This window comes from Ambystoma mexicanum, chromosome 2q (genome assembly GCF_040938575.1).
Source record: "Ambystoma mexicanum isolate Mex_15411 chromosome 2q, UKY_AmexF1_1, whole genome shotgun sequence".
Lineage (NCBI taxonomy): Eukaryota > Metazoa > Chordata > Amphibia > Caudata > Ambystomatidae > Ambystoma > Ambystoma mexicanum.
Genome location: NC_090924.1, coordinates 1,213,343,710 through 1,213,360,442, shown reverse-complemented (window position 1 = coordinate 1,213,360,442; position 16,733 = coordinate 1,213,343,710). Strand labels below are relative to the sequence as shown.

General features: G+C 41.8%; 1 protein-coding gene across 3 annotated transcripts in view; it reads right to left on the bottom strand.

Moving 5' to 3' along the window:
* The window catches only part of LRRC72 (leucine rich repeat containing 72), a 486,094-nt gene that overhangs the window by 97,086 nt on the left and 372,275 nt on the right, over positions 1-16,733 (bottom strand). For all 3 annotated transcript variants that reach the window (XM_069648606.1, XM_069648607.1, XM_069648605.1), the window contains one exon: positions 13,650-13,814. In XM_069648606.1, coding sequence (XP_069504707.1) covers positions 13,650-13,814 — 165 coding nt within the window. The remainder of the gene's footprint in view (positions 1-13,649; positions 13,815-16,733) is intronic.

Genomic DNA, 16,733 nt, shown 5'->3' with positions numbered 1-16,733 from the left:
ATCTCTGCACCGCACCTAAGGGAGAGAAGAAGAGACAAAAGGTGAGCAAGGGAACACAAGAGGAAAGCCGGATTTTCAGCCATATTACTTACTGGCTATTCTTGGTGAGCCTTTCCACATCTCGGGTCGGCTCCTCATCTCTGGCAGGTACCGCATCCCGGCCCCTATGGGGAAAGGACAAAAGACATTACTGGGGAATTATAAAGACATTTAGAGGGGTTGCCCTCATCACTGACTCACCTGATTTTACCCCGGCAATTTAACCCCTCAACGCATCACCTTTGTTCTGCACCTGAAATAAAGGACAGAAAAAGACAACATAAAAGGAGGCTCACACTTGAACTTTTGCATCTTCATACTTACGGCGTATCGCTCAGTAAAGTCAAGTGGATTTGCCAGCGCCATTCTGAAAACCAGTGAAGTAACTGGACGAACGCGCGCCCCTGCACCAGAAGCAGGATGGAGAGTTCATCCTTCCAAACCATAAGGTGAGCTTAAACCGGGGGTTTTGGAGGAAGTCAGAGGAGAACGAAAGAAATCATTGATTGGAAAGGTCGGCACAGTCTATCAGGAGGCCTAATAGAAGCTACATTAAGCTTGCTCCTATTTGCAAAGAGTGAGCATCCCAGAGGCATCAGGACCCGCCTTTCAAATTTGTTCAAATTAGTCCAGTCAAAGTTCCCTGAGATGCTATCATTGCAACGGCCAAAGAATAGTGCCCTTAGAGAGGCATAACATGCAGTAGTTAAAGGCAAAGGATGAATATACCACCCCAACCCTTTTTCCCCATGCTGTAGTAAATGCAAACAGATCCAACAGTTTGTTCTATTCAGAATTGCGTGAGTTGCATCCATTATTAACAGAAGTGTATTGTTATGATAGCTCTGTCTTTGTTGGGAGTCCCTAGGAGATAGGGTGCGCAGGTGCACGAAAGGTGCAGACATAGTAGGAACACTTTCAGTAGGCAGAAATGTTTCAAGTGGGTGCACCTCTTCAATATACCAAAATCCAAAAGCAATCAATACTGTAAGACTGGTTAACGCAATTACAAGAAAACAATACGTCTTCAAGAACCACGTATTTGATCGTCCAATGTCATTGTTGGCCACACAATTATTAGATTGTTCCGCACAAGTAGGGATAACGACAGGCATTGTTCCTCAAAACTCTTTTCCGAAAAGTTCCTACGAAAAACTCTGTAGTCCGTTTGCTGGTGATTTCCTGATCACGTGATTTCCTGATTGAAGACAGTTATTTCCAGTCCCCAGCCACTTGCTTATACTTCAGCGCAAAAAATGGCAAAGGACAAGCTCAACAGTTGTTTCCGGAGGGCACATACGTGCCGTAAGTCTAGTGCCATGGACGCAGATTGTACCTTGAGACTCCTGGTATTGAGTGATCTGCGAACAGTGTGTTGTTGCGAAGTGGTGAAATAACAGCAGGATCGTGCAAGGGTGCAAGAGGATCTGCAGAAGAGTTCAGAGACAAAGCAGCAGTCTCCCCAGGCCCCGTGGGCTTAGGAAGTGTCTCCGAAACACCCTTGATGCTGTTCAAGATTGACTGATCATTGGGAACAGAGCAAGTAGGTTTCTTTTTACCTTCTCCATCGTGTGGTAAAGGAAAAGGTATCCTCTTGACATGAGTAGCGTGGATCCAGTGTCTCTTTCCAGCTACTCGTACGGCAGTCTGTGTGGCCAATATGACCTGGAAAGGCCCTCTCCTCCTGTCTACAATATTGAAACTTTCAGTGAAGCTTTATGTCCATGTTTTGTAGATGAATAAGCAATAACACAGTGCCTTCCTTGCAAGCACTTTCCGAATCTGCAGCCAAAAGAAGATCATCAACTTATTGTAACAATGTACAAGTAGATGGCAATTCAAGTGTATCGAGCTGCTTTTTCAAAGCCCTACTATAGATACTTGGACTCTCCGTGTACCCTTGTGGCGCACGGGTGAATGTAAACGAGCGTCCCCCTAGGGTAAACGCGAACAAATATCTACTATCCTTGTGTACAGGAATGCTAAAGAAGGCATTCTTAAGATCTACAACACTGAAATGAGTAGCAGACGCTGGAATCATCGTTAGTATCGTCGTTACATGAGGCACAATTGGAAATTGTGGAGCAACAATCTTATTGATAGCGCGTAAATCGATAATGAAACGGAAAGAAATTGCATTATCCCCTTTTTTATACACAGGTAAAATCGGACTATTGCACAAACTTCCTGCAATTTCTTCAATTACCCCACAGTGTACAAAATCAGAAACTATTCACTTCAAAGCTTGCTCACCATCAACTGAAATCTTACACTGTGGAATTTGTGCCAAATTCACTCCTGTTTTCAAGATGATTCTGACAGGCTCAATTTATAAAACACCAACATCATTATCATCAATCGCCCATAAACACTCCGGAACTTCACTAAATTCCGGGTGGCAAAGGTCTAATCAGAAACTGTGAGGCAGAAAATTGCTGTGGTGAAATCGTCAAACACATTCCATCCAAAGAACAATGAATTGCCGCATTTAATTCTTTCAACAGATTCAACCCCAACAAATTCTCTCCACAGTTCGTTGTCAAAAGAAACGGACAGTGATCCGTAAATGGACCCAGTGAAATTGGTACCGGCAAAGAAACCGGATTAACCACTGGCATACCAGAAAACCCTACAGAAACGTTAGTCTGCCCTGACAGTGGAATGTCTGGAGCCTGTGAATGGTCAATGGAACACTTCTGTGCTCTGGGACCTTTCTGATTAACGGGAATAGGCGTTGGTTCCAAACCCTGCTTTGGGCTGTCCTAGCGAAACAATATATCGTCAAAGGGCAGATCTTCAGAAAGATAGGCAGTGGAAGGATTATCAAAAATATTTCTGCTATCCACACTTGGTTGCTGATTGTCTTGCGAAAAAGACTGAGAATTTTGAGAAAACTGGCTTCTACCAGGACCCGCTACCCCAGGGTGGCCTCTGGATCGTCTACCCATGACACCATATGCGTTATTCGACCTCTGCTGGAGGATCGGGCATTGTGCTCGCCAATGACCCTCTTGTCTGCAATAAGCACATTGGTTCGCATGTACAGGACCCAACGGCGCATTACCTTGTGGAACATACTGTCCCTGAAACTGTGTACTACTCCCTCTAGGTCCTCTATCTGTTGCAACAATACCTTAGTTTTCAAGTCTCCTTTTTCATTTTCAATTCTTTCCTTTTCATTATTGACTCTGTTCTCATATTACTGAGCCATAGGCAATACTTCAGACTGCGACTTAGCTCGCCAAGCTCTCTCAGAAGTCATAATTTGTGCTTGGATATCAGGCAACAATCCATGCACAAATTTGTCCTCTCTCAGAAGTCATAATTTGTGCTTGGATAGCAGGCAACAATCCATGCACAAATTTGTCCACAAATAATCGTTTTCCGGACTCAGTGCTTAAATCCTGTCTGCTAAAATCTGAGAATACTTGTTCAAACCGATTAAAGAATTTGGTAGCACTTTCAGATTTTCCTTGGGTACAAGGTCGCAAACTATCCTTCTCTCAGGAATTAAGGTTTTCAATTTTCTCACTATTCTATCAGGCAAAGTCAGTATCACCTGTCGTGGTCTTTCACCAGTTTTCCTTTCCCTATCTTACCTAACCAAGCTATCCCATGTGTCACCTAACCCCGCTGCATCGTCTACAGTCCTAATCTGTTTCCATAAGTCAGCAGGTAGGAGCACAGGAAACAACAAATCTATATCACCCAAAGTGAAAACTGATGATTTCAAGACAGATTCTATTTCTTTGTAAAATCCTGTTGGATTCTTTCTAATATCTGGAATGGACAGAACAGGACGTGAACAAACTGTGATACATAATGTGCATCAATATCATAAGCGGCTACACCCGTTGCAGCATTAGCCAGGACCTCAACTTTAGGAACAAATGTCATAGGCAACTGAGAAATAGGCAACTCCGAAAGTTTACTAAGCAACTGAGCTAAATCGAGCGCTAGAGCGGTGGAAGCAGTGTCAGATGAGAAAGCTCTCTTATATATAATCAATAATTCTGCGGTACAACAAATCTTTCTCTTTATACATTCATCCTGCAGGTATTCTACCATTACCTGTATCACTTTCATCTGCATTTTTAGAGTATACTGACCATATGTGTCATACACTTCAACGGGAGATATCGACATGTCTGAAACCCATCTAAGTGCATCTCTTGTGCAAATTCGCATTTCTTCACTCATTGACTTACAAAGAGAAAGGAACTGTTTCTGTACATAAAAAGCATCCAAACTATCACCATCTATTTCATCATTCTGTAACTTTTCTAACTCCCTCCTAAACTCAAAATCCCTCTTGATGTGCTCATATACTTTCTCCGCAGTATATCTTGAATAAGCTAAAACATTCAGATCTCTCAACACTTGTGGGGTATCTGCATCGTTCCACATTACAGTTAAATGGATTCCCATCCCTTCAATAAAGACATTTTTCTCAGGAAAACTTTCTAGATTAGAGTGTGTAGCGAAAACATCAGATTGTTCACCTTTCTCCATGCATTGTCTAGCCCACGCATTCAAGTCTCTCTTTTCTCTTTAGAAACAGTATTACGAGTTACAATTTTTGATTCAACACCTGCTCCCTTATCAACTACAAGCGGAGCAGAACCGCATGGAAAAGAAACTGTAGACAAATCCTGTACAATAGGCAATGAAGGTGCTATTACTGGCGCAAAAGACATATCTACCAGGACCACAACAGGAGGCAAAGGTGGAGGAACAGGCGGAGCAGCAACAATAGGAAACGGAGCAATAGCTAGCGGCGGAGGAGCAATAAGAGGAGCAATAGGAGAAGTAATAAGAGGAGCAGGAATTACTACGGGAGGAGGAGCAACAGCAGGAAGAGGTAAGACAACAGGAATAGGTACATAAGGAGGTGGTGCAGTGGCACCAGGCCTACGATCATTTAAGAGTTTATCAATCAAGTCATCTGATGCATGAAAGTCTTTAGACAGATATATTTTCTGTATACCAAGTTGAAAAGCCCTATCCATATTTCTAACAGACTCTGACTGTTTTTGTTGGTCATATTACAATACTTTTCAGCGTTTGACATATGTTGACGCGCATGTTTCTCTTTACTTATAAGCTGCTGCATAGCTTCTTTTTTCCAATTTTGTAATATATCAAATGCTGCATGTCTAGCTTTTTTCTTTAACAATATAGATTCTAAATACTCTATACAGGAAATCACAAAGCTACCATTGATTGGCCACTAAAGTTTGGAAGCATGTCTAGTTTGTCTGTGCCAAATATCATTGAATACTATACTACCAATGCCGTACTTACAGTACATAGTACATGCCGGCGACCCCTCCTGTGGTGCCGGACGGCCAAATTCCAAAGATTGTCTGTCTCTGTGAAATAACGCCCTGAAACAGGCAGACAATTTCCCAGGCATATCGGATTACTGGTGTTACCTGGCAATTGTGCTCGTGAGAACAATACTACAACCAAATATCAGGATACTTTGGAATTGGGGCACGACTCACCTGATTCAAAGAAGTAAGGGAGGTCCGATCGGATTACAAAGGATCGACGTGGCTGGCGATTCCGGCAAAAATACCTGCCTCGATATGGGGACCCTTGTCAAGATGTCCTCTCGAACCGCTTGCTCACCGTTCAGGAATCAGATCGTGCAGTACTGTTGAGGTGTCGCGTCTCATAAAAAAGGGGCCCCTTTTCTCACGCTCAGATCCCAGTCCGGTAGCCGCGTCCTTAATCAGCGAGGTGACATCAATCTTGAGGGTGCCTATTCGGGCGCCATCTTGCAAGATCAATCAAGGAATATTGAGGCTTAGTACCACCAAAAATTGGATCCGCCAGTCACGAATTCAAAAAGAATATAGATTTATTCTGTACAGATTCAAATATCGAAGCAGATAGCTATCTGGCTCCCAACACCTCGCAGTGTGTACCAGAAAACACTGAGGGGAGTGAGTACTGGTCATCACAAAACATGCAGTAGTTTTACACAGTCCTGATCATAGCCCAGCCGATCTCCAAACCTATAGGCTACAAATTTGGGTTTGTGCCCAGTTCACATAACAAATATACAATATTGGTTTGTACTTTTGACATGTTGTCCCATCCTTGAAGATTCAATGGTGTTGTTGGTTCTCCAGCTTAGGTTGATCCTAGTTTCAAGAAACAAATTCAATAGCTTATGGCTAAGGTACATAGTTCTAGTTTGTCTAACATTCAGTTCTTATGTTTGAATATGGCTGAGGCTATTGATGCAGACAACACTTTAAATTGAAGTTCACTTTGGCTACAAGGTTCCTTAAACATACTGACAATCTTTGTTGTAGTCAGCTGTGTGGATCTTTAGTTTTTCAGAGTAAATCCTGTTTCAAGAAATGTACAAAGGATTCCTTCAAAAACACACAGCATTAGTTTACATGCATTGTATATCACTGTTTGAGGGAGGATGAGTTTTGTAGACATAGATAACACTTTGAATGAGAGTTCATTCTGACTACAAGGTCTGTTTGCACAGGACAAATAGTCTGCTCTGCCAGCCCCAGTGTTGACATAGGCTCAAAGGTTGTTTCTGCTCTGGCAGCTGAAAACATGGTTAATCATTACTGAACAGAGGGCAGATGTTAGAATCAAGATGCAGGATATTTTCCAAAATGGCGTTTGAAGTAAATTCTAATTAACTGCAGGTTTTAATACAAATGCGAAATGGCTTAGGACAATATTCATAATCAGATGATATTTATGCGAATATGGTTTAACATTTAGGTGAAGAATGTGGCCACAAGCTGGGTACGGGCTGCCTCACCACGTGCCCTTTCCCCTCCCATGCGCAGCGCCTGTGCGTGTGGTTGGGGATGTGGGGGCACCACCATGTCCACCGGTACGCCCCACCGTGTTGCAACGTTGTGCAGGACATATGCTGCCACAATGATCCTGCACACTACTGGGGGTGCATATAGTAGCTGCCCGCCAGAGCGGTCAAGGGAGCGGAAGCGTGACTTGAGCACTCCAAATGTGCGCTCCACTATGGCCCTGGTTGAAATATGGGCTGCGTTGTATCTTACCTGGGGTGGTGTGGTGGGGTTCCGCATTGGCTTTCATGTAGGTGCTCAGAGGGTAGGCACTGTCCCCTGGGGTGGTTATAATGTTTGTCATTAGTTGGGTTGGTGTATTTATCTGTTTGTGACATGCATGCATGTGCACAGGCATTTGTACTCACCAAATGAGCCATGTGTTGCCATGCTTCCCAGCTTCCAGGTCCCGGCTCATGGCAGACATTCTGTATATAAAACTGTTATGGGTGGACCCTGTATAGTTTGCATAGACAGAGGTGATGAGTCCCTTGGCATCGCATACAACCTGCACCTTGATGGAATGCCAGTGCTTGCGGTTTGCGGTAGATGTTCTCAGTGGCCCTATGTGAACATAGGGCCACATGGGGGCAACCTATGGCACCAAGCACTTTGGGGAAGTGTGCTACCCTGTAGAAGTCCTGGGCCACCTGGATAATCCTAAGTGGCTTGACAAAATTGTCATTTGGAAGCGTTACATAGATGATAATTTTACTATCCCATTGCATTATTGGACGTGTCTAGCAAAGGTTTAGCAACTTTATTACTTTCCCATTTAGAGGAATGGGCCATTAATACCAATCACATTAAGAAAGAACAATGTGGGTTCAAGTTAAATTTGGGAACCAACTTAAATGGCCTAATTTTGACATTTCTTCACTCTAGAGCTGTAGGAAAGGGTAATTCACCAGTGTTTATGGATTGTTTTGGACCCGAGTGCAACTTTAACAGAACATTGTTGTGGCATAAGCTGCACAACTGGGGTATTCCATCAAGTCTTTTGAAAATGTTGATATTGTTACATTTAGACACCAAAGTTATGGTTAGATTATCCAAGTCTTGTCATGTCTCGTGGTCATAGCTCCAATACTTTTTAATTCCTACTTATTGGATCTTGGAGATAGAGTGGAGGCCGGTATCTCATTCCCCATAAAATGTGGGACGTCCAGGTTTACATGGATTTCCTACACCAATGATTTAATGCTCTTTGATCAGACACAAATAGGGTTACAAAGGAAATCGGTGGCCTTTGAACAATATGCTTTCATTAATAACTTGAAACTAAATATAAAAAAACAAGTATCATGATATTTACAAATAAAAGGAAACATGACAAATGTGCCTGCCAGTTTGGGGGGGGGGGGGGGAGTCCATCTAGAGCACGTTTCTGTGGGTATCTGTTATATTACATTTTAAAAAAAAGAATTTAGGTATGATTTATGAAAGGTTGGCTAATTACCCGATAGCTGTAAGGGCCCAAATGAAAGGAATCAAAATAAAATATGTACCAATGACCGTTCAGGAGGATTTTAAAAAAGATTGAGGGGATAAATGTGAAAATCAATTTTGGGTTCTCCGACTTCTGTCCTTATCTCACTCGTGAGAGAGTTATGTTTGTCCTCCCTAACAGCATAGGTATTGATGGAAAAGAATCCAACTGTGGAGAAAAATGTTGGTTCCAGTTACTCTCTCTATCTACATGCATCTATACAAAGTTTTAAAAAACAAATCGGTCCTGGAAGTAGTAGAGTTTGTAGAGGCAGTGGTATCTTATCTTAAATTGATTGAGTCCAGTGAAGAAGAGCTACTTGCCACTCCGTGTTTCACAAAGAAAAAAGTCTTTACTTTAGATTGGGCCATGAACAAAGAGGAAACCAAATCATACCCATTGTATAGAGACTTTGCACTAATTCCCAAAACCAGAGGTTTCTTACCGGTTTTTATGAGAACATTTCCATCAGCCTATTTCAGGACTTGCTTAATACATTTCCAACTAAATCTTATGCCTACTGCTTGGTATGCGTTTTAAATTTGTGGAAATAAAAAAACCATGTAGATTTTGCAAGCCTGAAGAGTTAGAATCAATGTAAACACTTAATATTGTACTGTGAGGGTATGAGAGATCTGATCAAGAAGCATTATATCACATTAGGTGCTGAGAACTTTATTTCAAATCATTTATTATTATGGAATAGCATCTTAATGACAAATAATACAGCCTTTTTGCTAAAGCTTAGCAAGACGCAAGCAGACGTAAATGGGGCATTGGTAAGGAAAAATGAAGGTCTCCATAATCGAATAAGGATCCAATGGGGTTGAATGATAGCATTGTGCTGCAATTGTTTGTTTGGATATAGTAGGTGATTGCTTAGAATGAATTGAGGCATTCATTCTTTTATACTGTTCTTTTATGTGACAAGGATTTGGTACTAATGAATTCTATTAATATGATGTAACAGGGTGTTAGTTAATGTTCATGTTTGTATATGTTTATACATGTTTTTGTTTTGTGACAAGAAAGGTTTTATAATTAAATCAGACGTGTAATACAAAATGAATAAATAATGTACGATGGGGGAATAGGAACATTGTATACATGCATAATGTACCAAGGCTGAGTGTAGAATCCTAATGATAAATAATACACCCTTTTGACGAAGCTTAGCAAGATGCTAGCGGATCTAAATGGGATCTTGGTAAGAAAAAATGAAGGTCTCCATAATCGAATAAGGATCCAATGGGGTTGAATGATGACATTGTGCTGCGATCGTTACATAACATCTTTTAATCCTTTTTCTCTGGCCAGCAAGCTGGATGTTATGCAGTGTTTTCTTAGGTCAGCCATATTCTTGCTGAGATCATTTAACAACATGATTTTATATCCTGCATCTCCCAGATCTGTTGCCTTTTTGAGCATATATGTTCCTTAACTGGAAACCTTCCAAATGTAATGATCAAAATAACAGCAGTGCCAACCTTTGGTTGAATTAGGTGCCAAAGTGCAATGAGTCCTTTCAATATCCAGGATTTTCATGGGCATTAAATTCAAGATCTCGAGAATAGCATTTCGAAGATATTGAATAGGGATTAAGTTGTCAACTCCCTTAGAAGCCTGTTACTCAACGAGAAACTATTCTGATTTGAAACTTTTTGTTGATGGAGTCTAGCAGGAGGAACCAGGAGGCAAGAGCTTAATCCAAGACAGTGACCCAGTTCTCGACTAAAGTCGATTTATTTTCTATAGTCTGGGGGAGCTTTGTAATCTCCCACTGGTCTGTCTCCATTTCCAGTATGGTTTCCCTGAAATTATGAATGGGCAGCTTGACCTCATTCATGAGTAGCATTGGCCTGTCTTAGGGGGCTGGGGGTTATGAAGAGCTGCTACCTCTAGCCATATCTTGGTTCTTCTCTGGATCGGGCTTCTGATCTCCCTCTGGCCTTGCTTGCTCCACTTCGGCGCCCAAAATCTGTATTTAGGGTATCTTGAGGGAAGGCTGCTGCTGGATGGTTAAGCTGCTGCCAGTTCTATAATCTTCCCATATATTCTAATAGAACAGCAACTTAACCCTGAGTCAAAAACAAGCAGTGTACACATAAAAAAGCTGTGCAGCACAATATCTGATATTTTCCATGTTGTGGCAATAAGCCATGAGGTGGCGGGCCAATACCACCCCAGGTAATGCTCCCAGGGCGAGTTATAGGCCCGAGTTCTAGGCTCCCCATCGATGACAGAGTTAAACTTCGAGCATTAGTCATCACACACAAATGCCTATATCTGACAACCCCACACTATCTAACAGACAAATTTACAAGACAGAACTCCACTAGACCCACCAGATCACCTTACCTACACCAACTCATTATCCCTAGATTCAACCTTAAGTCAGCAGGTGGAGCTAGCTTTCCTGTGCTAGCAGCCAAAGAATGGAATGCACTACCGATGACCATCAGAGTGGACACTTTGTTTTGGTCTTTCCGATCCAAGGTAAAGGAACTACTCACATCTCAGCAATAGACTCATCGACACCTAGTATTGCACCTGTCTCATTTGCATTTTATGCTGCCTGTGCTTCAAAGATGTGACGCATGTATTCTGTAACTAATTGCTGCCTTATCCAGGACCAGCTTGTAACCCGGTCCCTCACACTAACCGCCATATTGTCTCCTCTGCCTGCACACTGTATATGCAACCTTCTGTAACCACTATTGATCCGAATGATAAAGTGCCCAGTTACCCCAGGGTTCGGCTGCGCTATACAAATAAACAAGCTAAACTAAACACTTTTTAGTCTGGTTAGAGAGAGCTTGCTCTCTCACAAATCTCTTGGAAGGGCATGTGGAGAGCCCCTATTCACAACATTTCTTGTTACGATCAGTATTTTTGGCAAGGTAGTTTAATTGTGCTTAGGAAGCGTTACACAACTGCTGGACAGTGGAGGGCGGTCGCTTTTGGTAAAACGGGAAGTGGTCATTACTGTCAGTGTATTGCACTGACCAAGCTTTTCCGAAGTAGAGCAAATCGTTATTTATAGCACAATTTCTGAAAAATTAATACTTAGACTGACCTTTGAACACTTATTCTCCCACCAATGTCCATCCACTAAACTATCTCTACTAGATCCTCTGCAATGTATCCTGCATGAAGATAGAACATGAGTAACAGTAAAAAGGCAGCGGTGTGTAATCCAAACAGGGCTCCAGGGGTATGCAAATGTAGCCCACCTGATGTCTGGAGCATACATGTTAGGTGCTGCTCAGAGAAATTAAAACACAAAGGCTATACAGCATACCACAATGCTTGGCAATATGAAAGCCATCTTGAAGTTGAAGCACCTAAAACCTTACTTATCATAGGCAAATCTACAATAATAAGTAATAATAAATGCTGCAAATGTAGAGTGTATGACCTTTTTATCTAGTGGGGCTATACAAAAAATCATGCACTCTATATTTAACAATGCTCATTTGGGATTTTGTCTACTGAGCAGCCTGCAAAACAACAATTGTCTCCATCACAGTTAAGAGGTTGCAGGAGTTTGGAGTTCCTCTCACCCTTTCTTTGTGTCCTTAATTCTCACACAATCTCACCTAAAACTAAGCACCAATCAAGTCGTTTGTGGATTTCTACTACGTCCACACCCTAAACGATCTCTTTCGCCTCAGTTAAGATCATAGGCTACCATGACTTACTCTGCCACTCGTACATCAGTGGCGCTCCACTCTACCTATGCATCTTAACTAAGTAAAATTGGATCTGATCTGTGTTTTAACCGAATCCTGCACTTTCACTCATTTAGATTCTGAGAATCAACTATTTTTCCGGCTACCGCCTCCCATATCACTATCTTGATACCTTAATGGGGTAATCTGCCCTTCTCACCAACCGTCTCCCAAGTAATCCCCTATGAACTTCTGTAAGATCCTTGCATGGGGGTTTTACCACCACAAACCCCACTCCGTTAGCCACTGCACTCTCACCTCACTCAACACTAGCCCAGCCCCAGAAGACAGCCTCCCAATGCTCCACCCAGTAAAGATAGGTCCTTATTCTTCTTGGGGTATTGGCGGCCTCTGTTGGAAGCACTCTTGCCAGCACAAACAATGGACTACAGTGCAGTACCTTCTTTGGAAAATCGTGTTCCGCCCTCCTGTATTCTGAGAGTGTTGTCATGGGGGAAGTGGATAAATCCAGAAACTCAATGCCAGGCCCTATAAACATGCCTTTCAGCACTGAATCCTAGAAAACAAAGTTTCCAAAAACTGAATGCAACTGAATGCAAGCAACACCTAGCCACTGTCCCTCACCAACAAATGCAACAGATACTCACATCTTCCTACCCCAGCTGCTTATTCTGGGAAAATCAGTCAGCTCAAGGTCCCAAAAACTAGGAGTGAAAATGATTTACTACTCAACACATCCCCCCCATCACCTAAGACTGCATCTTCCATTTCATTCGGTTCTTGAAACACTGAGTAAAAGTGTGGACAGTATTAACTAGACCAACTGAATCTACATATGTCTAGCATTGAATCGTCCATTTTTAAGTGCTACAAATCAGTGCAGCTGGTACGATGATCATGGACCAACACCCACAAAAACCTCTACTGGGGTTTCCCAGTCATTTCCTGAATCATCTTCAAATCCCTCTGCTTCAACCCCAAATATATCCATTGGTAGGTCCCACAATCCCCTGAAAATGCTGAAGCTTTTAAGGGTTACAGGTCATTTGGTCGAAAAAAATGGTCGACAGGACAATTGGTCGACACAATTTGGTCGAAAGCCAAATGGTGAATTTTTTTCTTTTTTTTTAGTATTTTCACCTTTTTTTGGGGGGGGGGGTCCCCCAACCCCTTTTTTTTCTAAAAATCCCTTTTTTTCCCTAAACGAAAACCTAAAAAATATATATATAAATAAAAAAATAAAATTCGACCATTTGGCTTTCGACCAAATTCCGTCGACCATTTGTCTTTTGACCAAATGACTGGACAGTGCCTTTAAGTAGGCAGCCACTTTGCAGTTATAGGCTCCTGGTTCTGGAAAGAGCGCTGATACCCATCAGCACCAAAACCAAGCAACACACCTACTGAGGAAACCTCCATGTTAATACGTTCTGATTCCTCCACCCACTGATGTCTACCAGGAAGAGGAAGCGCCTCCAGCCAATTCACTTCCAAAAACGGAACTATATGGATTTATTTATTCCTTTATCTATTTGTTCAAAAACAGTACGTAAGAAAATCAATTGTAAACACCTTTGTTACCTGTGTGAGTGTTTGATCCATACCCCGGAGCTGTCTTCAGGAACAAAGCACTTTTAGGAACAAGCACAGTGCCAGACCTCCGTCCAAAGGCAAGGGTTTGGAGGACATGGGCCTCCTTGGGGTTGCATACCTCAAATGCTGCTTTCCTTTCCTTTAGTGTAACTTCTGTAAATTTAAAGAAAATATTATTGGAGATAAAACTAGGAAACGCTGACTATTAGGATTTCTGAATTGATAAATGCAAAAACAAACTATTTCAATAGGGGCTGTCGAATTAGAGGGAGCCAAGGTATGACTAGATAGACACATTTTGTCATCCTGGCTGCAGTGTTGAGAAAGGACAAGAGTAGACTCAGTCATGTTTTAGCCTCACTTAATTCATTTCCGTGCATCCCCCATTTACCTGTACGATTTAGTGCTACAATATTCACATAAAGGCTACTTGCCTGTAACCCTAGTCCCCCCTCATACCTTCAGTGAATTAATCAATATTGCAAATCCCTGAATGTGTGCAGGATCTTGGAAGGCTTCGCTAAATAGAAAATGTCTGCTTTTCCTTTATAACCTATCAGAATTAGCAACAACAACCAGCAAACTAATAATCATTACGTTATCATTAGCAACTCATTTCCCTGAATGTTATGACGGAAAAAAAGTGAAACCAGTTAAATGGAACGACTGGCATGCAAAAGTGAAACTAGAAACGGCCACTGCCAGGATGTTCCAGCATCCCGTGGTAAACCAGAACGGCAGTTGGAGTTTAGTTAATTGTAACATTTCAATAACCAGCATTGACAAAGCTAACAGTCCCGGCTTTTGTGTAGGCATGGGGTAGGTATTTGCAAGGCAGGGTCATGATGGTACCTGGCCATCAGATGGCAACATCTGCAAATGGTCCGAGTACCTTGGCATATGATCACAATGCCTGGCAAATGCCTAACTAATACTGAAGAAAACGAAATCAGATCTGTTTGCTTTGCCAATGTTTGTTTTTAACAGGACATTAGTACAAGGTGCAGGTGTGAGGATACACACATTGCTTATAAATGAAGTGGCTGAAGGCACGCTTAGTTAAGACATTTTGATTACACTAAGTTCTCAATTAAAGCTGTCACTAAGCCATTAACTCTAAGAAGATTGCTTAGAACCAACACTGGTAGGCAGTATAAAGCACAAAGTGTGATGTTACTATGCTACAGAGCTAACCCAAAGTGATCCCAGGAGAGTGAATTTCTGATGGGGAGGGACAGCAGTGGGTTGGAATGGCCACACACTGTCAACGGGTGTATAAAACAAACAAAGAACACCTAAAAAGGTTGTGTGTCCCGCCTCACGCTGCATTTCCCACTTTCTGTATCCAGTGGAATCGTTTTGGAGTCAAAGTGGCACCTAGAGGCGAAAACTAAAAAGGGAATCCACATCTTGTAGCCATCCTATTCCTTCATGGTCGCTTAGTAAGGTATGTGAGGTATTTACGAATATGACAAAGATACCCATGATGGCGAAACAAGGACTACAATGAGGTAACTCTTCATTCTCCATCATGGGATCGTCATTGAAACAATGACTGAATAGCAACATCATCCCCCATTAAATGAGGGTGAGGGCAGAGGAAAAGATCAATAAAGAGGCATGCTGGTTGAAAATATGTAACCAAAATGGATTGGTTTACATGTTCATCTTCTTTTTGATTTTAAGTGGTTGCCCCCACCCTCAATTCCCTTCTTAGACTTCCACTCCCCATCATTTCTACTTAACAGGTTTGGAGGCTTAGGGAAAAACCAACGGTGTCATTAATGTGGAAAGCAGAAACCACCTTCAAAAAGGATAGAAGGATCAGTCTTAGTAACCAGCCTATTATTGTTGCTTTCCGGAAAGCCTATTACATCCAGAGGGCCTGAATCTCAGTAATCCTCCTGCCCGATATTATGTCTACTGTCCAGTAAAGGTGCAGTACACATCAGAACAGCTAGTAAAATGTTGTGTCATCCCCATGGTGAGTAGGGAGGCCTAATTGCAGGATACATTTGTAAGGTCTTCTACAACATCTATTACCAGAATAGTGAACATGTTTATCTGAAAAGTCAATTTTCTGTAAACTATAATAGCTACTTTTACAGGGAAAATATGCAAGACAGGAAGAACATATGGTAATACCATAAACCAATACCAAGTCTGGGCCAGACAGCTCACCGAAGAGTATGGGATTCCTCCTAAACTACAGGGATGGCGGCTGCTTTGGAAGTATTCCTGATGCAACTTTCTGGAATCTTAGTGTTCACTTCAGGCTTATGGACCCATCGAGGGACTTTGGACTTCTACCACCTGGTTACTGCCCCCACCTGGGGGCAGGATGTCTATGGGATTGAATCATCCACAAAGATACATGGCTGACAAAAACTGTAATGTATTTAAAAAATGAAACCAGGCAAGATAGTGCTAGCAGGTGATACAATATTCTGGGAGGTGTTAGGTTATGGGTTTTCTTTAGACGGAAGAGTTATTCAGAGCAAATTACAGTTGGGTTTAGGTTAGCCATATACCTATTTGCGCAAAACAAAGGGGTGTTCCTGTGTGGTTATATTTGCACAAAACAAAGGGGTGTTCCTGTGTGGATTAAATTATAGGAATTACTTATAGACACCAGCGATAACTGGGCTGTGCCATGCAGTGAATGAATCACGTGATTTTATAGAAATATGATACCTGTCATGCTGTTGAGGTACAGTATGCAATTATCAACACAAATACTACGGAGGAAATAGATCCGAACAATATTCAAAACTATGTTTTATTATTACAATGGTTGTGAAGAAAAAGAAAAACATGTCATCACGGAATTTTGATGTCTAAAAAGAAATAGTTAATAATGGCAAAAGAAAATTTACAATTAGACACAAGAGAAATACACTAATATACAAGTAGAGCTGTGCGATGAAAACACAGGTAGGGCGCTGAAAAATTAAACAGAGACACATGCGATTTAATGACAAAAGAGCGCATTAATGACAAAAGAACAAACTATACTTGAGCCAGTCTGTCAATTCATTGACAAGTATCTTCAACCAATTAGCCAACAAATGG